General features: G+C 41.0%; 1 protein-coding gene across 2 annotated transcripts; it reads left to right on the top strand.

The window, feature by feature from the left end:
* The first annotated feature begins 12,676 nt into the window (after nucleotides 1-12,676).
* LOC106607983 (polyribonucleotide nucleotidyltransferase 1, mitochondrial) lies at nucleotides 12,677-21,284 on the top strand. Of its 2 annotated transcripts, none has more exons than XM_014205528.2 (28): nucleotides 12,677-12,936; nucleotides 13,232-13,292; nucleotides 13,379-13,453; nucleotides 13,645-13,750; nucleotides 15,424-15,473; nucleotides 15,588-15,651; nucleotides 15,738-15,785; nucleotides 15,868-15,981; nucleotides 16,125-16,311; nucleotides 16,405-16,456; nucleotides 16,546-16,603; nucleotides 16,727-16,823; nucleotides 16,940-17,042; nucleotides 17,191-17,261; nucleotides 17,367-17,403; nucleotides 17,508-17,574; nucleotides 17,678-17,767; nucleotides 17,913-17,966; nucleotides 18,071-18,180; nucleotides 18,282-18,353; nucleotides 18,443-18,506; nucleotides 18,590-18,673; nucleotides 18,757-18,840; nucleotides 18,970-19,076; nucleotides 20,267-20,322; nucleotides 20,472-20,550; nucleotides 20,727-20,774; nucleotides 20,871-21,284. In XM_014205528.2, the coding sequence occupies exons 1-28, from the start codon at nucleotides 12,791-12,793 to the stop codon at nucleotides 21,024-21,026; spliced, it is 2,340 nt and encodes a 779-aa protein (XP_014061003.2). In that variant the 5' UTR covers nucleotides 12,677-12,790; the 3' UTR covers nucleotides 21,027-21,284. The 2 variants fall into 2 exon arrangements, with proteins under 2 accessions (XP_014061003.2, XP_045577717.1); XM_045721761.1 differs by having other exon boundaries at nucleotides 12,700-12,940.
* The last annotated feature ends 253 nt before the right edge of the window (nucleotides 21,285-21,537 follow it).

The following is a 21,537-nucleotide window of genomic DNA, read 5'->3' as shown; positions in this document are numbered from 1 at the left end:
CCAGCTCAGTCATTCATCCCACGAGATAAGCCTCACAATCAACCTAACTGATTATTTGGTCTGTCAGAATGAATGGGGAAAGGGCAATGCCACCAAAAAGGCAATTTAAAAACAATGACTTACTTGTTAATGGTTACGTCTGAGGTCTTAGCTAAAATCTATGTATGGAAGCACATCACTTTCCCTGAAATAATTACTAGGGGTATGTGTGAAAATCATTTTACACAGGGACACTAGAAGTCAATCTTAAATTAATCATTGTTTATTGCCAGTGCACTGGAGAGGTTCCAACTCAATGCACCATCGTGAACATCTGTTAGGAGCTCAGCAGTTGTCTTATATACGGCTGTACACAGACAAGTTATATTTGCATGATTTAGCATCATTCATTCATCATTACCATTTTGTTTCATTCATGTGACCGACCAATACTGGTTCATGACATTTGACAGACCAATACCTCACGAGGCTTCTTCTCTCTAAGCTGAGACCTTGAAACTGAGATATCTTTCGTTCTCAAAACAAAGGTCTGGGCGTACTGCCAAATTGCAGCTACTGATAATGAGGATTCGTTCAGTCAGGCACTTGCATGAACACAGAAAACGGTTATTAGAAAAGCACATGAATAGAACACAGACATTTCGTATTAGAAAAGCACAAACATGAAACATTTCCAGCACAGGTCATTCTCTACTCTGCTGAGATAAGGAAGGAGAGCTTCTGAGTTCATTTGATGTGACTTTCTGGGACTTTCTGGAAACACTATCTCCCATGGATGTAGGCTTTTGTTTATGTTCAAAAAGAGGATGTTAGGTAGACATTCCATGTGTTCTCTGGTTTGGGCGGGACTTTGGACTACCATTTTTGTAGGAGGGGATTCAGATTCAAATACACAGCAGGCCAACCCACAGGCCAGGCTGAGCACATAGATTCTGAAACACTTATAGGTAATTAATACTCATCAATTCATCATGACTCATGTAATGCACACCTAGCACAATCTGAATACAATTATATTTAATATGGACATTTTTTTAGTGGAGCTCCATTTTTGTCTTTTCAATGGGGAGAACAGTGTGTGTTTAGCATAACCCTTGGTTTTGAAAATGTGATTGGTCATATGTCTTTTATTCATAAATTATTAATCATGTTTATGTGGTGCGTAACAGAGCATACTAATTCATTATTGGGTCATAGAGTAACAGCAGCATTCCTTACGCAGCTTGAACACAACAGGGAAAACAACTCTACAAATTCTTTCAACTTGGCTGGCTTCTTAAAAACGCAGACCGCCCCTTTGGCTAAGGAAACTCAAACTCTCCAAACCCAGTGTACTCAAACAGAGCTGCAACAGAGGTGCATGGAAGAAAAATCACATTCAAAATCATGTTAATTTAACCTAAAGCAAAGATTCCACTGACCAAGCAATGCCGCAATACCAAAACGCCAGTCTCTCTCTCTCTCTCTCTCTCTCTCTCTCTCTCTCTCTCTCTCTCTCTCTCTCTCTCTCTCTCTCTCTCTCTCTCGTCACAGCGGTCAGGAATCCCACCACTGTGTACTCTCTGTTTAGGGCCAGATAGCATTCCAATATGCTCAGTTTTTTGGGTTGATTCTTTCCAGTGTGTCAAATAGTTCTATTTTTGTTTTCTCGCTGCTCTAGGTGGGTTGTCCGTTGCTCCATTTCTGCTGTGTGAGGTGCTGGGGTTGTGGGCAATGTCTTTCAGGGTTCTTCAAAAAGTGGAACGACTTCCTTGGAGTTTGGGAGTCGTCACCAAGAGAGAGCTTCTCCTGCTGTGCCATGTCTTTGATTCTGTAGAAGTCCTGTTGGAAGTCTTTGAAGCTTCCCTACACCACCGCTGTTCCAACCTTGTACAAATTGACATAGGCTGTCTCAGTCTCAGGGTCCTCGTCTGATTTTCCACCCACCCTGGGCAAATACCCTCTCTCTTGACAGAGGGGTAGTGTGCTCTTATAGCAGTGTGCCATGCCAGGGGATTGTATGTGTGGAAAATGAAGCTGCTTATGTTCCCAGTCTTGTAGCAGTCCGCAGATAGTGTCTCTGGAGTCATTTTTAATTTGAGGGGAACTGTACTATGATAGTCTCTGCAAAGGGGTGTAAAGAAGCCACGGGGCACCGAGGCCTCTGCATTTGGGTGGGGGAAGTTGTGATTTTATGTTGCCAAGGGCTTTCACACCTCTCACTTCACTGCAAATTGAAGTTGCAGCCGGGCCTGTTCTATCCTAGCAAGCTTGGTAGCTCTGTAACCCTAATTTACCATTCAGAAGCACATTAAGGTCCTGGAGTGGCCTAGCCAGTCTCCAGACCTTAATCCCATAGAAAATCTGTGGAGGGAGCTGAAGGTTCGAGTTGCCATACGTTAGCCTCGAAACCTTAATGACTTGGAGAAGATCTGCAAAGAGGAGTGGGACAAAATCCCTCCTGAGATGTGTGCAAACCTGGTGGCCAACTACAAGAAACGTCTGACCTCTGTGATTGCCAACAAGGGATTTGCCACCAAGTACTAAGTCATGTCTTGCAGAGGGGTCAAATACTTATTACCCTCATTAAAATGCAAATCAATTTATAACATTTTTGACATGCGTTTTTCTGGATTTTTTTGTTGTTATTCTGTCTCTCACTGTTCAAATAAACCTACCATTAAAATTATAGACTGATCATTTCTTTGTCAGTGGACAAACGTACAAAATCAGCAGGGGATCAAATACTTTTTTCCCCTCACTGTATGTCACGCCCTGACCTTAGAGATACTTATTATTCTCTATGTTTGGTTAGGTCAGGGTGTGACTCGGGTGGGAAAGTCTATGTTTTCTATTTCTTTGTGTTTGGCCGAGTGTTGTTCCCAATCAGAGGCAGCTGTCGATCGTTGTCTCTGATTGGGGATCATATATAAGTTGTCATTTTCCTTTTGGGTTTTTGTGGGATCTTGTTTTCTGTTTCGTGTCTGTGCCTGACAGAACTGTGCACTTTCGTTTTCGCCTTTTGGTATTTTGTTTTAGTGTTTTGTGAATAAAAGAATCATGAACACTTTCCACGCTGCACTTTGGTCTACTCTTCCTACCACCAACGAGAGCCGTCACAATCTAACTCTCATGAGCTCATGACCCTTTCCTCGCTCGTGCTTGGTTCCTGTTACTTATTACATGTAATCATTTGAATGTAATCTGATTACAAAAAACTAAAATCAGTTACGTTACCAGCAAAAATACTTTTGGAAAACTCAATTACTTCTTGGATTACTTTTAAATTCAGAAAGGATAATTGTAAAGGAAAATACGTTATGACACCTTTGTGTTCTCAATGGCATTCAATTTACCATTGACAAAAGGCGCAAGTTTAAGTTTGTTCCACCTTAAGTGAGTCTGACCACAAATCAGAGACCAATATGATGACACTGACCACAAATCAGAGACCAATATGATGACACACTAACCTGAAAGTAGTCAGATTACATTACTGAGTTTTGGTAATCCAAAAGTTGCGTTAATGATTACAGTTTTGGACAGGTACAGTACCTTCGGAAGTATTCAGACCCATTGACTTTTTACACATTTTGTTACGTTACAGCCTTATTCTAAAATGGATTAAATAAATAAAAAATCCTCAGCAATCTACACACAATACCCCATAATGACAAAGCAAAAACAGGTTTTTAGAAATGTTTGCTAATTTATTAATAACTAAAAGATACCTTATTTACCTAAGTATTCAGACCCTTTGCTATTAGACTTTAAATTCAGCTCAGGTGCATCCTGCTTCCATTGATCATCCTTGAGATGTTTCTACAACTTGATTGGAGATAACCTGTGGTAAATTCAATTGATTGGACATGATTTGGAAAGGCACACACCTGTCTATATAAGGTCCCACAATTGACAATGCATGTCAGAGCAAAAACCAAGCCATGAGGTTGAAGGAATTGTCCGTAGAGCTCCGAGACAGGATTTTGTCGAGGCACAGATCTGGGGAAGGGTACCAAAACATGTCTGCAGCATTGAAGGTCCCCAAGAACACAGTGGCCTCCATCATTCTTAAATGGAAGAAGGGGGTTCCAAACTGAGCAATCAGGGGAGAAGGGCCTTGGTCAGGGAGGTAACCAAGAACCCGATGGTCACTCTGACAGAGCTCTAGAGTTCCTCTGTGGAGATAGGAGAACTTTCCAGAAGGACAACCATCTCTGCAGTACTCCATCCATCAGGCCTTTATGGTAGAGTGGCCAGACGGAAGCCTTTCGTCAGTAAAAGGCACATGACAGCTCGCTTGGAGTTTGCCAAAATGATTCTCAGACCATGCGAAACAAGATTATCTGGTTTGATGAAACTAAGATGGAACTCTTTGGCCTGAATGCCAAGCATCACGTCTGGAGGAAACCTGACACCATCCCTACGGTCAAGCATGGTGGTGGCAGCATCATGCTGTGGGGATGGTTTTCAGCGGCAGGGACTGGTAGACTAGTCAGGATCGAGGCAAAGTACAGAGAGATCCTTGATGACAACCTGTTCCAGAGAGCTCAGGACCTCAGACTGGGGTGGTCCACCTTCCAATAGGACAACCACACTAAGCACACAGCCAAGACAACGCAGGAGAGGCTTCGGGACAAGTCTCTGAATGTCCTTGAGTGGCCCAGCCAGAGACCGGACTTGAACTCAAACGAACATCTCTGGAGAGACCTGAAATTAGCTGTGCAGCAACGCTCCCCATCCAACCTGACAGAGCTTGAGAGGATCTGCAGAGAAGAATGGGACAAACTCCCCAAATACAGGTGTGCCAAGCTTGTAGCGTCATACCCAAAAAGACTTGAGGCTGTAATCGCTGCCAAAGGTGCTTCAACAAAGTACTGAGTAAAGGGTCTGAATAGTTAAGTAAATGTGATATTTCAGTTTAATTTTTAATAAATTAGCAAAAATGTCTAAACCTGTTTCTCATTGTGTGTAGATTGATGAGGGGAAGAAAACAATTTTATCAATTTTAGAATAAGGCTGTAACCTTGCAAAATATGGAAAAAGTCAAGGGGTATGAATACTTTCCGAATGCACTGTAACTAGTATCTGTAACTGATTACATTTAGAAAGTAATCTACCCAACTCTGCTTATCTATACATTTTGGAATCTTTATCCAAGGTGTGAATGTGTACTAAAATACATCACTATAAACCTTACACTTTGCTGGTCTTGTCAAATGATTGACGTATGCTTTTGGGATGACTGACCTATTTGGAGCAGCAGCTCCCTAACTCACTTCTCTTCATCCTGTAGGGCTGATATGGGAAATCAAACCAAACAGATCAAATCCCCCTTCTGTTGATATATGGCAAAGGTCAGCCCAACGTTTTATAAATACATTAGATGACTGATAGCGGCATTGTTTTGAAGCCACCGTGCCTCCATCTTGGCACTCCTCCACCATTGTAAAAAATATTTTGGAAGCTATGGAAATGCATGTATTAATGTCTACATTTGTTCTTTTGCCATATTTATTATATTAGACACCTTAATGCATTCTCCTAAATTATTATGTGAGCTAAACAAACATTTTCAATAAAAAAAAATATACTCAAAAATGTAATTTTGTCCATGAAATATTAAATTGAAATACTGTATAATTCCATTCATTCCTATAGAAAATTGCTCCTACTGGAGAGTGCCAATATTGGCGACCGGTGGCTTCATAGCCTGTCATGGCCAATACATAGCATCTGCAATCCAGGGTTAATATACATAATTGGGTCAGCCTGATTACAACAAAAATACCAATACATTCCCTGCTGCTTTGTTTCTGACAAGACTACAGTATCAACACCTCATTGTCATAATTAATGTCATGTTAGAATTTCCTTAGAACTTTTAATGATACCTACAGCTCTGCTAGGCAACATATGCAATTACTACACACCTGACATGGACGATCAGGCTTCTCCACTTTAAGTCTTAGTAATCAAAATGACTGACTGTGCTCATGAGCTAATGTCCACTTTTGACAGGTGATAAATTAGCTAATGCAGCAGCAAGGATAATGGCCACCACATGTTGTCTGGTAAACTGGGGATGAAATGATGTAGAAAATGAAATCTAATTCCATTATCACTCAGCAAAATTGATATTGTACCTTTTGCACCTCAAGCTATTGTAGGCAGACTATTACCAATGTAAAATAAATTTACTTTATATGTAATATCAGTGGAGGCTGCTGAGGGGAGGACGGCTCATAATAATGGGTGGAACGGCGCGAATGGAATGGCATCCAACCATGTGTTTGATGTATTTGATACAATTCCACAGATTCCGCTCCAGCCATTACCATGAACCCGTCCTTCCCAAGGTGCCACCAACCTCCTGTGCGTCGTATTATGTTCTATCACTCATACTCTAGATATGTGTGCCGCAGACTTTCTGTTGTAAACATATTTGCACTGTATTTTTACAGAATGGTCTTATGTGTAATCCCTATCTAAGACGCAGTGATGATTGCCTGCCAGACACCCTTAACCCAAATTGTCACTCCACTGTTGAAAATGTAATTGGATATGCCAAAAATGTATTACTGTGGTACTTATACAGCCTGTCGTCAGTGCCTAGTGCCACCATAGTATATAGACACTAGCAATGGGTTCACTCTCTTTAACCACCGGAGTCCTGGAGTGACCTGCCCCCAAGGATCTTTGGGGGAGTAGCCTAGGCTACAGCAGCGCATTCTACACCAGTGGTTCCCAACTCCATACCCCAACAGCACACATTATTGTTGTAGCTCCAGACAAACATTCCTGATTCAACTCATTGAGGGCCTGATGATTAGTTAACAAGTTGAATCAGGTGTGCTTGTCTGGGACTACAATACAAATTGAGTACTGTTGGGAGTACTATAGGACCGGAGTTGGGAACCACTGTTCTACACTACACGAATGCTTTCTCAATCTTTCAGCGTGCCTTTCACAGCACAACTACAATTTGATTTCAGATACGAGGTCAGACACCTTCCAGTCCATATAGACCAGGGGTACTCAACTCTTACCCTACGAGGTCCAGAGCCTGCTGGTTTTCTGTTCTACCTGATAATTAATTGCACCCACTTAGTGTACCAGGTGTAAACCAGTCCCTGATTAGGAGAGAACAATAAAAAAAATATCACAGCACACACATGGTTAGAATTCCATTTCCAAGACCGTCTTTTGTAAGAAACCATGAAACAATAATAATCTAAGTGCAATCTGATGGCAACATTAAGTGAATGGTCCATAAGACACTGATGGTCCTTGCCTCTGGATATCGTCAGGACAGGAGCTCTCAATCTGTCCATATCTATGGCAACTGGATAAACCTAATAGAATCTCTGGCAAAAAAACTGCTGACACTAATCTGTTGTCATAACAACCACAGCCTCCCACCCCTTCCTCAGCATGGCTGCTCACACTAATCTCCTTTCATTACACCAAGATGCCTTCCTGGGGTACAGCAAGGGGATCTCTTTGACACATGAGGCATGGCGTGTAATTGTGAAATTTGAACCAAAAAAAACACCACACCAAAATGTCCAGTAGCAAGCAGTAATGGCCTACTGAATTAGCCCCCCAAAGAAGTGAATCTTTCTGAGAAGAGAGAGCTTTAGGTGCAAATTGTTATTATCTGAGTGTAAGGATGGTGAACTGTAGTGTTTACAGACAAAGATTATTCAATTCAAAGTTACAAACATGATTTGGTATGAAGCATGCATCACTTCAAACATGATGCTGTGACTAGCGCGCCAGTTAGGCCTATTTGCAACAGAACATACATATCCAGTGTGCTTTTCCTCTTTATAGATGTTAGGTTAATTGTGCATGCTCTTGCCGTGCCTACGATTAGGTTGCTGGCGGGTCCAACACCCATCACCAACACCAATAACGACACTGTGGTCATTATTATAGAGGATATGGTGATTGGTTCATCCATTGAAGAAGTGAAATCCACTGACACAAAAATGCACAGTAAAAGAGAGGAGAGCAGTTTCTCCATTCAATGGACTCATCGGTCCTGGTTGACATTAAAGAGGCTGAGAATGCACCCGCACAGGAAGAGTCCATAGGCGCAGTCAGAGTGGTTGAGAGTGGGGATGAGTGAGAGCAAGGATTAATAGCGCTCACATTCTAAGTCCTCGGTAGGGGACCCTCACCACCGTTCACCACTCTGAAAGTAAATAAATAATCATTATCTGTTGAATATTGCAAAACAGTGGTTGTCTGATATCATTTTAAATCCAGTGAATTAAAATAGGTTTTCAAAGTGTAAGAAAACCGAAGGGTCACTCTACAGAACCATAGAACAAATAGGGTGTAGCCTAAATGCCTGGGTAGTACCAATAACTGACTAAAGCAGGTAAATTCGACTCCCAATATACAGTGTAAGGGACAACCAATATTTCATGATGAGGAAGCTGATAATGCTGTGTTGACCAAAAACAGCATATTCCTATCTAAAAAGTCTTTCAACATATCCTCACATTGTTCTTTAGGCTGGTACAGTACAGTAACAGCATGGCTGGCAAGTCTGACATTGTACAACCAAAAACGTCCGGTTCATGGGTCGGTCTTGAATTGCGGTGGCATTTGGGCATGGCATTTTGGAGAAAAGAAAATTGTATTCATTTAAATGTATTTGGGTACATCTTCCCATTCTAAATCAACTAATATGGCAGCCTAATGATTTAAACTATTTTTTACCATAAGGATAACATTGTGACACCAGTAGGTATAGTAACACCACCGATGGTAACATCAATGAGAAATTTTAGATTTTTGAAGATTTTCTTAAATGGAGGCCACAGATGCTCAACTCTAAGGCCATTATCATAAATAATTAAATATAGTGATATGATTATTAACTCTGCTCACAATGTCATTTCCCTTCATTTAAATTGAGTAACACCAAGTGACACTTTGGATTTCCTGAGTGTCTCCCGAGTGGCGCAGCAGTCTAAGGCACTGCATCTCAGTGCTAGAGGTGTCACTACAGACCCTGATTTGATTCCAGGCTGTATCACAACCGGCCGTGATTGGGAGTCCCATAGGGTGGTGCACAATTGGCCCAGCGTTGTTAGGGTTTGGCTGGGGAAGGCCGTCATTGTAAATAAGAATTTGTTCTTAACTGACTTGCATGCCTAGTTAAATAAAATACATAAGAAATTAGACACACCAAATTATCAATGGAATCCTCAAATTCATGACACACTAAAAGGGTGTGATTAGCTAATAATCGTCTTTATTATAGACCACTCCGCTGGTAACAGTTTGCCACTGGGGGGAATGCTCAAATTCCTTGTTTATCTTTGTCATGAGTGATTTTCAAGGCGGTAACACCAATGACATAAAACTGAGGGACAGACATTATACTAGGAAAACATTTGACATTTTAATATCCTTCTTTGTTTTTATTGATCTATACAAGATATTAAATACATTTCACTTTCTAGCATTCAAATAATAGATAGATATCTCTAAATCCCCAAAACATGTCTCGACAATTCTACACTCTATCACTACTGGGACAAGACAATTTGCTTACCCTAAGTACTTTAAGCAATGCATAAACAACATTTGCAGTATAAAGGTCTTGCAATATGTTTTATCATTGATCAACAGTTTAATATAAACAAAGACATGTATGATTGCATAGCAAGAACAACCAATTCAAGAACAACCTCGTCATACTGCATTATACCTGTGTGCTTCCCAATAATATCTAATTTCTCCTGAAGTGCGTACTGCCCCAACAGTTTGTGTACCGCCCCAACAGATCCACAGATGATGCAATCTCTATTGCACTCAACACTGCCCTTTCCCACCTGGACAAAAGGAACACCTATATGAGAATGCTATTCATTGACTACAGCTCAGCGTTCACCACCATAGTGCCCTTAAAGCTAAGCTAAGGACCCTGGGACTAAACACCTCCCTCTGCAACTGGATCCTGGACTTCCTGATGGGCCGACCCCAGGTGGTAAGGGTAGGTAACAACACATCCGCCATGCTGATCCTCAACACGGGGACCCCTCACGGGTGTGTGCTCAGTCCCCTCCTTTACGCCCTGTTCACTCATGACTGCATGACCAGGCACGACTCTAACACCATCATCAAGTTTTCCGATGACACAACAGTGGTAGGCCTGATCACCAACAACGATGAGACAACCTATAGGGAGGAGGTCAGAGACCTGGCCATGTGGTACCAGGACAACAACCTCTCCTTCAAAGAAATCAAGACAAAGGAGATGATTGTGGACTACAGTAAAAGGAGGACTGAGCACACCCCTATTCTCATCGACAGGGTTGTAGTGGAGCAGGTTGAGAGCTTCAAGTTCCTTGGTGTCCACATCACCAACAAACTATCATGGTCCAAAGACACTAAGACAGTTGTGAAGAGGGCACGGCAAAGTCTATTTCCCCTCAGAAGACTGAAAAGATTTGGCATGGGTCCTGAGATCCTCAAAATGTTCTACAGCTACACCATCGAGAGCATCCTGACTGGTTGCCTCACTGCCTGGTATGGCAACTGCTCGGCCTCCGACCGCAAGGCACTACAGAGGGTAGTGCGTACGGCCCAGTACATCACTGGGGCCAGCTTCCTGCCATCCAGGACCTTTATACCAGGCGGTGTCAGAGGAAGGCCCTAAAATGGTCAAAGTCTCCAGCCACCTTAGTCATGGACTGTTCTCTCTGCTACCGCAAGGCAATTTGTATCGGAGCGCCAAGTCTAGGTCCAAAACAATTCTTAACAGCTGCTACTCTCTGTTTATTATCTATGCATAGACACTTTAACTCTACTTACATGTACATATTACCTCAATTACCTCAAATAACTGGTGCCCCCCCACATTGACTCTGTACCGGTACCCCCTGTATATAGCCTCGCTATTGTTATTTTACTGTTGCTGTTTCATTATTTGTTACTTTTATTTTCAATTTTTTACTTAATTCTTATTAAAGCATTGTTGGTTAAGGGCTTGTAAGTAAGCATTTCACTGTAAGGTCAACACCTGATGTTTCGGCACATGTGACAAATACAATTTGATTTGATTTGAAGTGTGCGCTCATTCACTACTTCCAACAAATCTAAAAGCATTGAATTGGCGGAGGCATGGGCTGGTGGGAGTTTCCACAATATTTCTTATACCAGTCATTTTCTTTCAAATCGGCAAAGGGGAGTGCAGCGCAAACTTTGGGTGGAAGGAGAGATAGTTGGGGCATGGACCATGTGGGCATCATGTTTATTGTGAGGAGAAAGCGCCCTCTTGTGTTCACATTTTTAAATAGCACTGTACCAGAGACGATTTATATAAGGTAGATGTACCACTCAAAAATCCCCATGAAATAGGTACTAGCTCCATTTACTTCATGGTTATCGTGATTGTGTGGGGTACAAACAAAAATCACATTATATAAGTAAACACAACTAAATTCAAACATCACCCCTTTCTCCTAGTTTCTTGAGAAAAAACACAATTAATAATTTTGCAGCTTGACATACACTACCGTTCAAAAGTTTGGGGTCACTTAGAAATGTCTTTGTTTTAGAAAGAAAAGCTCATTTTCTGTCCATTAAAATAACATCAAATTCATCAGAAATACAGTGTAAACATTGTTAATGTTGTAAATGACTATTGTAGCTGGAAACGACAGATTTTTATGGAATACCTACATAGTGTAGATATTATCAGGGATCACTCCTGGATGCTGGCCTTCTAGGCAGAGTTGCAAAGAAAAAGCCATATCTCAGACTGGCCAATAAAAATAAAAGATTAAGATGGGCAAAAGAACACAGACACTGGACATAGGAACTCTATCTAGAAGGCCAGTATCCCAGAGTCGCCTCTTCACTGTTGACGTTGAGACTGGTGTTTGCGGGTACTGTTTAATGAAGCTGCCAGTTGAGGACTTGTGAGGCGTCTGTTTCTCAAACTAGAAACTCTAATGTACTTGTCCTCTTGCTCAGTTGTGCACCGGGGCCACCCACTCCTCTTTCTATTCTGGTTAGAGCCAGTTTACGCAATTCTGTGAAGGGAGTAGTACACAGTGTTGTACCAGATCTTTAGTTTCTTGACAATTTCGAGCATGGAATAGCCTTCATTTCTCAGAGCAAGAATAGACCGATGAGTTTCAGAAGAAAGTTCTTTGTTTCTGGTCATTTTGGGCCTGTAATTGAACCCACAAATGCTGATGCTCTAGATACTCAACAAGTCTAAAGAACGCCAGTTGTATTGATTCTTTAAGTAGAACAACAGTTTTCAGCTGTGCTAACATAATTGCAAAAGGGTTTTCTAATGATCATTTAGCCTTTTAAAATGATAAACTTGGATTAGCTAACACAACCTGCCATTAGAACACAGGAATGATGGTTGCTGATAATGGGCCTTTGTACGCCTATGTAGATAGTCCATAAAAAATCTGCCGTTTCCAGCTACAATAGTAATTTACAACATTAACAATGTCTACCCTGTATTTCTCATCAATTAGATGTTATTTTAATGGACAAAAAAATTATCTTCTTTAAAAAACAAGGACATTTCTAAGTGACCCCAAACTTTTCAACGGTATTGTATATACTGTATGTAATTTGGACTATAAATGAGGAGGGAACTTCTGAAGTGGTCTGGTATGTTGAAACGCCTTGTTTTCTCGATTTCTCTTTGGTCCTATCACAGGACAAATGTATTTCTGACGTACTTCCGTGCATGTGATGAACTGTCATGGCAGCCCACATGCGCATCAAAATTGTGTAAAGGATACCTGTGCAATTTACAAAAATGTGTAATGTTAGCTTTTACTTGAATATGAGACATTTACTGAGACTTGGGCTCCCGCTGGCCCGACTAAATGTGCGGTTGTGCCACCAAAGCGTCTGGAACAGTCATGGAACGATACGAAAAGTGGGAGTGGACTTCGGTGAGAAGTAAGTTGACGTCTGACTTGGCTAGCTAGTTGGCTAGCGTCATAGCTTGCTAATAACATAACGTTACACAGTAACAACCAGTTAAGCCTGTGGGTTAAGGTTTCAAGTTCATTATTCAATGCAGGGGTGTATTTGTTGATTTCATATTGTCATGGTCTGAGTCAGATATATTTATAAGAAGGAATATTCGGTCTTGAGTCTTCCTAAATGTGCCTTACTGCGATGATGAATGAGTGATTGACTCACATCAATTCACTCTAACCTCAGATGTTTTCTGATTTCCTTGCTTTTAAAGAAAACTTGAGATCTCAACAGGGAAACTTGCCAGATTTGCAGATGGGTCGGCTGTTGTGCAGGTAGCTAGCTATATTTCAGTTTGTAACTTGAATATGCACAAGATGTTCAAACCAGTTACTCAGATGCGTTCCACCTCTTTATCCAGCTTGGGGATACAACAGTGATGGTGACAGCTGTCAGCAAAACAAAACCGTCCCCCTCCCAATTTATGCCTCTAGTGGTAAGTTAATGCTCCTGTTTTTTTTAAAGTGGGGTCATATTCATTTATTTTAATGCCCTTCAAACATATTGAAAAACTGCTTTTAGTCTTGCATGCATTATGGTTCATTATGTGTAATGATCTCTTTGGTGTATTGGGCTATTGGAGTCATTCAGGTCCCATGGCTAGAGCTGTGTGTTTTTGATTGACAGGTGGACTACAGGCAAAAAGCAGCTGCTGCTGGTAGAATCCCAACTAACCACCTGCGGCGGGAGTTGGGCACTACTGAAAATGAGATTCTGACTAGTAGGCTAATAGGTGAGAAGATTATTCTAACTTCTATCCTATAAGTTCCACCAATTCGGTGACTTTTGAAATGTCTAACTTGGTGAATTTGTGGGGGGGATTTCACCTATTTTTACCAGTCATAAAGAGCACATGGTAAAAAAAAAGGGAAAAAAACGTTTTCCCATCTAAAGAGGTTAAGTAAAAAATGACTGTAGTGAGTGCCAAATAAAGTAACAGGGTTGATGATTTCATCTTAAATGGGCCATAAATCCCCTTATGACAGGGGAAATGGGTACTTGTTGTCAAAGCAGTGACTCGCTCCTGCAGGTTCATGTTCTACAACATCCATAGAGTACGACCCTACCTCACACAGGAAGAGGTGCAGGTCCTAAACCATGCACTTGTCCTCTCCTGTCTGACCGACTGCAACTCGTTGTTGGCTGGGCTCCCCGCTTGTTCCATCAAACCCCTGCAACTTAGCCAGAATGCTGGCACCAGCCTGGTTTTAAAACTTCCCAAGTTCTCAAATGTCACCCTACTCCTCCGCACACTCCACTGGCTTCCATTCGAAGTTCGCATCCACTACAAGCCCATGATGCTTACCTACGGAACAGCAAGAGGAACTGCCCCTCCCTACCTTAGGCTATGCTCAAACCCTACACCCCAAGCACAACGTTCTGCTACCTCAGGTCCTTTTGCCCTACCACCCCTACTGGAGGGCAGCTCCCGCTCAGCCCAGTCCAAGTTCTTCTCTGTCCTGGCGCCCCAATAGTGGAACCAGCTTCCCCCTGAAGCTAGGACATCTTCTGAAAACATCTGAAACCCTACCTCTTCAAACAGTGTCTTAAATAATCCTCCTCACCTCGACCTAAACCAGCACTCTAGCTCTGACCCTACTGATAGCTACTTTATTGAGGAAAAATGTACTTTCTATGCCTGTGATGTGTGGTTGTCCCACCTAGCTATCTTAAAATGAATGCACTAACTGTAAGTCGCTCTGGAAAAAAGTGTCTGCTAAATTACTAAAATGTAATTGTAAATGTGTGCAACAGGGAGGGGCAATTGAGTGCAAGGTTCACAAACAAAATGAAATTCTAAAAGCATGTCTAGCTTGTCTGTCTATTGGTAACAGGGTTGATGTGTTATGCTTGACCCACTCTGTTTTCCACCACAAAACACCAGCAAATTGCCACAAAGAGTAGAACTACCTGCTTTTACACTATGATTTCACTGTTAGACGTTTCTTTTGAAAGAAATATTTAAAAAATAAATAGGTTCACCATATTAAATTAGAGTTCAGTTCATGTAACAGGATTGACCTTAAAATTAAAGTAAAAAAAAAAAAAGAAATCCCCTTAAAATGAATTGCTAATCACATGAAATAAATAATCTTCAGAAATTACAACAAAATAACTATGGCTTTACAATGATGGTGATAACTTTTGGGTTAAGTGGGTTAAAATCTACCTGGAATTCAGAGGGTGAAGGGCGGTAAATATCAAAATGTTGAATTTTAGCACTTTAGCAAGTCTTTATTCATATTAATAATCTGATTTATTAAATTATCCTTGTGATCTATATTAAAATATCAAAGGCACTCATTTCGTGGAACAACCCAACTGTTACTCTAGTCCTGTATTAGAATTAGTACAAATACCATTAGCAGACTTTTAACTGTATCCTTTTTTGTTGTCTCACCTCAGACAGGGCAATCAGACCGCTTTTTCCAGCTGGTTATTTCTATGACACTCAGGTGAGTCGTCATTTGTAGCTAATGTTGTAATTATTTATGAACTCATTACCAATAGGTTTACACTATTATTACAAGCTATACTCTTGATTGTAATACTGCTATGTATATTTTCAGGTCCTGTGTAACCTGTTGGCAGTAGATGGTGTTAATGATCCAGATGTACTGGCCATTAATGGAGGTGAGAGATTGATTTCCTTGTAGAAGCAGTCACATGACCTTTGTTTGACATCCAGTGATTAAATAAACTATTTCTCATCCCTACAGCCTCTGCTGCTCTATCCCTGTCTGACATTCCCTGGAATGGGCCCATTGGTTAGTATCTCTTACAGACCTGTCCTTTTTTTTGCACAGCATGTGGATTTAACCAAATGGTCTGTGTTTCGTGGATGTTTAGGTGCAGTGCGCATTGGCCTGGTGAATGGAGAGTTTCTGGTGAACCCAACACGAAAGGAAATGGCTTCCAGCACTATCAACCTGATAGTGGCTGGAGCACCGCTCAGCCAAGTGGGTTAGTAGTCCATCTATATCGCACATCCATTTTTCCTACAGGACTCTCTTCTACCTTACTGTAACATTCTATGATATATATTGTGTGTTATGTCATATATTCAGTCTCTGTAAAAAAAAAAACACGTATTGTTTGTGTCTTAGTGATGATAGAGGCTTCTGCTGAGAATGTGTTGCAGCAGGACTTCTGTCATGCAGTCAAGGTTGGTGTGAAGCACACACAGCAGATCATACTGGCAATTCAACAGATGGCCAGAGAAGCAAAGGTGTCCAAGCGCACTCCTCCCAAAATATTTTCTGCTCCACTGGAAATGATTGAGCTTGCACGACAGTAAGGCATCAAAATTTCTGTTTTAATATTTCTCATATCTGTCATGTTTTTATTTATTGATGGTAACATGACAGCACACGGTTTTGCTTTCAGGTTGGCCTCTGAAAAGGTCTATGCTGTTTTCACAGACTTCACTCATGACAAAGTAAGTATTTATGTCTGGGTGTTTTTGCTATTATGTTTTGGTGGTACTTTTTCATTCAGTAAGATCAGTAACTTACTGTGTCCTTTCAGATTTCCAGAGATGATGCCATTAATAAAGTAAGGCTTGAAACGGAGGAACAAATAAAAGGTACATGTCATTGCTATATACCAAATAAATGTTATGCTACAAATGTTATGCTTTTTGCAACTTTCAAGGTATTGTGTGTGGTTGTTTACTGTCTAACCGCCTACATATGTCTGTATTCTGTAGAGAAATATCCTCAAGCAGAACCTTACGAGGTGATGGAGTCCTTCAACATGGTATCAAAAGAGGTTTTCCGCAATCTGGTTTTGAATGAGTACAGGAGGTAAAAAGAACATGTCTCCGTAGTATTTAGCAAATATTCATGAATACATGACCAACAAATGCGATTGATGAATACTGTGTGGTTTGGAACAATGAAATAGTTTCCTTGTTTTACAGGTGTGATGGAAGAGACCTGACTTCATTGAGAAATATTTCCTGTGAGGCGGACATCTTTAAGCCCCTTCATGGGTCTGCACTTTTCCAGAGGGGACAGACACAGGTAGGGATCTGGCGTTTATAAAGAAGTAGGCTCAGAGTATGCATCCTATTCATTTTGGGGACATTGGAAAGTATTGGCGGAGTCTGATTTATTTTGGGTGGCTTGTCATTCTATCTTTAGCCTACTTAATAAAGCCTTTTCTCTCTAGGTTCTGTGCTCTGTAACATTTGACTCCTTGGAGTCTAGTATTAAAACAGACATCATTACTACGGCGTTAAGGTAAACTTATACATTATTAATTACGGTCCTCTTGAAAGCAAATTTCAAGCAAGTGTTAATGCAATTTATGTAGGTTAGATGAAACTAGTTGCTCTCTTTTAACAGTGGAGTCAAAGACAAGAATTTCATGCTTCACTATGAGGTGAGTATCACATTTTGCAAATACGCAGGATTTGAGGATTTGCTTATTAGTTTGGTATTGCACAAAAAACATCTGAATGGGCTGAAATTATATTTATTTTTCAGTTTCCACCTTATGCAACCAATGAGATTGGAAAGATGAGTGGAATGAACAGAAGAGAGCTTGGTCATGGTTAGTATGCTGGTATAGATTAGATGACGCATGGGTAGTGTGGGTGGCATGGTTATTAAATTGACGCAACTATTTAGATCATATTCTGCTTTTATGGTAACAGGGGCACTGGCTGAGAAGTCTTTGAGACCTGTCATTCCTAAAGACTTCCCCTTCACTATTAGAGTTACCTCTGAGGTTCTGGAGTCTAATGGTGAGATCTATGGATGACTTTCATTTTGCTTCTACATTTTTAGACTATTACTTATTATAAGCTTAGTTGCAAAATCTTAGTAATTTCATTGACAGTATGATTAGCCCCCGCTCTTTCTTTCTCTCACACACACTCATTCTCTCAGGGTCCTCGTCTATGGCATCAGCATGTGGAGGCAGTCTGGCTTTGATGGATGCTGGTACAGTACTTCATGTTTTTGCAGTGGAAAATACAAAACGTAATTTGAAAATGTTGTTGATGATCCTTCTGTTTGCAGTGAAACGTAGCACTTTTGTGTTTCAGGTGTTCCTATTTCATCAGCTGTGGCAGGTGTTGCTATTGGACTCATATCCAAGGCAAACCCAGAGAAGCCATCAGAAATCCAGGACTACCGAATATTGACTGATATTCTGGTACCCAATATTACTAGTATTTTTCTCACCAATCCTACATTCGTATTGTAATAATGGGATCCCCTGTAGAACTGTTTTATTTGTGTTTTCTGTCACAACAGGGAATAGAGGATTACCTAGGAGACATGGACTTCAAACTGTCAGGAACAAACAAGGGCATCAATGCCTTACAGGTACTGTAGCTGAACGTCCAGTGGATTCGCTATTCTGTCGTATTTTGACTGTATTTATTTTTGCTATAATGTATGCCTCCATCTTCTAGGCTGATGTGAAGATTCCAGGCTTACCTCTGAAACTTGTAATGGAGGCTATTCAGCAAGCCACAGGTGAAATGAAAGACATAGTATATTGTTTATGTCAATATAAAATATCGTAGTCACCAATCCTCATTTCATTCTCATATCTTTAGTTGCCAAGAGGGAGATTTTGGGCATCATGAACAAGACCATTGCCAAGCCAAGGGATAAAAGAAAGGAGAATGGCCCAGTTGTCGGTAAGACTCTTGGTATCTAGCCCTTATTTGATTCCCATAATTTATGTATTTCTCTTTGAAGGAATGTTTCTTGTCTGTCGCAGAGAATGTCAGAGTCCCTGTCTCCAGACGAGCACGCTTTGTCGGGCCAGGGGGATATAACCTCCGCAGACTACAAGCTCAAACAGGTAACATTTGAATTTTCTAAAATAAAAAAAAACATTCTAACTCCATTTGTGTCAACCCTAACATATGAGCTTTCTTCATAGGTGCATAGTGTATGGGAAAATGGCAGGTTGTTTTGTGTCATTGGATAGGTGTGACGATAAGCCAGGTGGACGAGGAGACCTTCTCTGTGTTTGCACCTACTCCAGGTGCCATGAATGAAGCCCAGGAATTCATCACAGAAATTTGCAAGGATGATGTGAGTCCAACCTAGTCTGATTCCACTGTATTGCCTAATTTCTTACCATTCCTTAATGCATTTTGATTCACTACAATTATTGTACTATAGACCTATTTCCCGGCCGCGTCATAAAGTTTTGCGCGCTGTTCGTCTTTAAAACCCTCTTTGTTTACCTAGCAGTGGATACGATCACGTGCAACTTCAAATGCAGCTTGTGCAAGTTAACAAACACGTGATCAGTTGGTTATCGTCTACAACATTGCAGATGTCATCAGAGGATTGATAACCTAGCAAGCCAGCGAGGCAAGGTGAAATATCACAAATAGAGCTAGATAAGGCCAGAAGAATAATATACTGTATTTGTTGAACATAGCTATAGCCATCAGTCTTGCATGTTTTCATGGTCATCACTCACTTACTGTTAAGTTTGTCAAGGTCCCGACATCAGCGTTGGCTATCCTGCTACAGAGCTTTTTGATGTTGGGATGCGCGCATTACTCCAACGTGACGTTTGATGGGAAACAGAAAAGGGCTCTATATTGGCTCTCAAACTCGAGGCGACATTCTGCCTTCTCCCTACAGGTATCAGCCATTAGCTTCACCCACCACTGCCTCATGTGAACTACAATCCCGATGCTGTGTTTTAACGTTTAGAAACCTTTATAATAATCGCTTGCGATATGGCATTCCAAACATATGGCTCTTATCTTTCATAGCGAGGAAGAATCCTTAAAATAAAAAACACTTACTGTAGATGTTTTGTATAGATCCATACAGCTAGGGGAGCCTCCATCCGACTAAACTACACTTCCGCTACACTTCCTGAGTTACGCTTACACACAGGTGTTCTTGTCTTCCGTCTTTCCATAAACAAGCTCTATAACATGGAGATGTGGGAACACCAACCCTAACCGTATCAAGATGTGTATCAATTTAACCTTCTGTGTTTTGAAAATTATTTCTCGCTCCTATGAAAGATGGGGTCCTTATGCTTCCAAAACCGTACCGCAAGCGATGAATGTTAATGTGCAGAGCGAGTGTCTGGGATGTTAACAAAACTCTCCAGAAGACGCCTTCGTCCAATGACTCTTATGTGTAATGGAACTGAGAGTCATGATCAAGGGCTAGACTCTATATCATCCAAAAAAGCAATGTTTACCCACATCAATACTGATATGAATCTGAGGATACATTTTTTTGCATTGCAGCAAGAGCAGCTGCTGGAGTTTGGTGCTGTTTACACTGCCACCATCATGGAAATAAGGTACACAATGTTATGTGTTATTGGAGGATGCTGTTTAATCTGTGATGCAGCAACTGTCTGTGGTTTTTAAACATAGGACTGATTAAACATTGGATTGCTAAATGGGTAGCTTCAGGACTTGCTTCAATTCTGTCTCCCTTCCGCCACAGGGACATTGGTGTCATGGTGAAGCTATATCCCAACATGAGTGCTGTTCTGCTCCATAACTCTCAGCTGGACCACAAACGGGTAAGAGTCTTGCCCCAGAATACCATGCAGGGGTCACAGGACCCTCGACACAGATTGTTTTACAGATGTTACCATTTTGGAAAGGGCTGCATGTGTTGGCTTGTTTTCTGTTTGTCATTTATGTTTCACAACATTTTTGACAGAGAGAAATAATTGTAAACTCTGAATTTGTACAGATAAAACACCCAAGTGCTCTTGGATTAGAGGTTGGACAGCAGATTCAGGTATGTGTTGCAGTACGATCATTCTTCTGACCTTTAGTTGTTAATCTGCTTGATTTCTTAATTAACATTATTTCTCTGATGGAACTTTGCCAACAGGTTAAATACTTTGGGCGAGACCCAACAGATGGTAGAATGAGGCTTTCGAGGAAGGTGTTACAATCTCCAGCAGCAACAGTTGTTAAGACACTGAGTGAGAAACAGAGCATCTCCATGGGCACAGGGAATGTCCAAGCGACCAGCACCTCCTCTTGACTCCCATTGTCCTCCTAGACTGTGACCAACTGTCTATGACCATGTATCTTTAGGACACACTCCATTCACCCTGATTTCAATGAACTATCGTTTCTCGATACTCACAAACATCCTCCAAGCACCACTTACTGTACTCTCATTCTCTGCTGATTTCATCAATGGGATCAGATGGGTGGCCATACTATTTTGAGTTTATATGCTTCCAGTTTCTGTTTATCTATTTTATACAATGTGTAATAAATATGTAAATGAACCATGTAATTGTTTTACGCTGACTTGACTTAAACCTCTGACCTCTCATGTGATGGCATATTCCAATCTTCTACATACTCAATGTTTTAGTTCTACAATATTTAGAGTTGGCATCTTTTATTGAAATCAACAGCATTATTGTATATATATTTTTGCCAAGGACAGACTCTGTAACAGGTCTGTCCGTTTCCATAATGCCCCGTGTACACTAGCACACGGTACCGCGCGGTGAAACACCGCTCCCATTCATTTTCAATGG

The sequence above is a fragment of the Salmo salar genome, chromosome ssa01 (genome assembly GCF_905237065.1).
Source record: "Salmo salar chromosome ssa01, Ssal_v3.1, whole genome shotgun sequence".
NCBI classification, from domain to species: domain Eukaryota; kingdom Metazoa; phylum Chordata; class Actinopteri; order Salmoniformes; family Salmonidae; genus Salmo; species Salmo salar.
The sequence above is the reverse complement of the archived record's forward strand: the minus strand, read 5'-3'. Positions and strand labels throughout refer to the sequence as shown.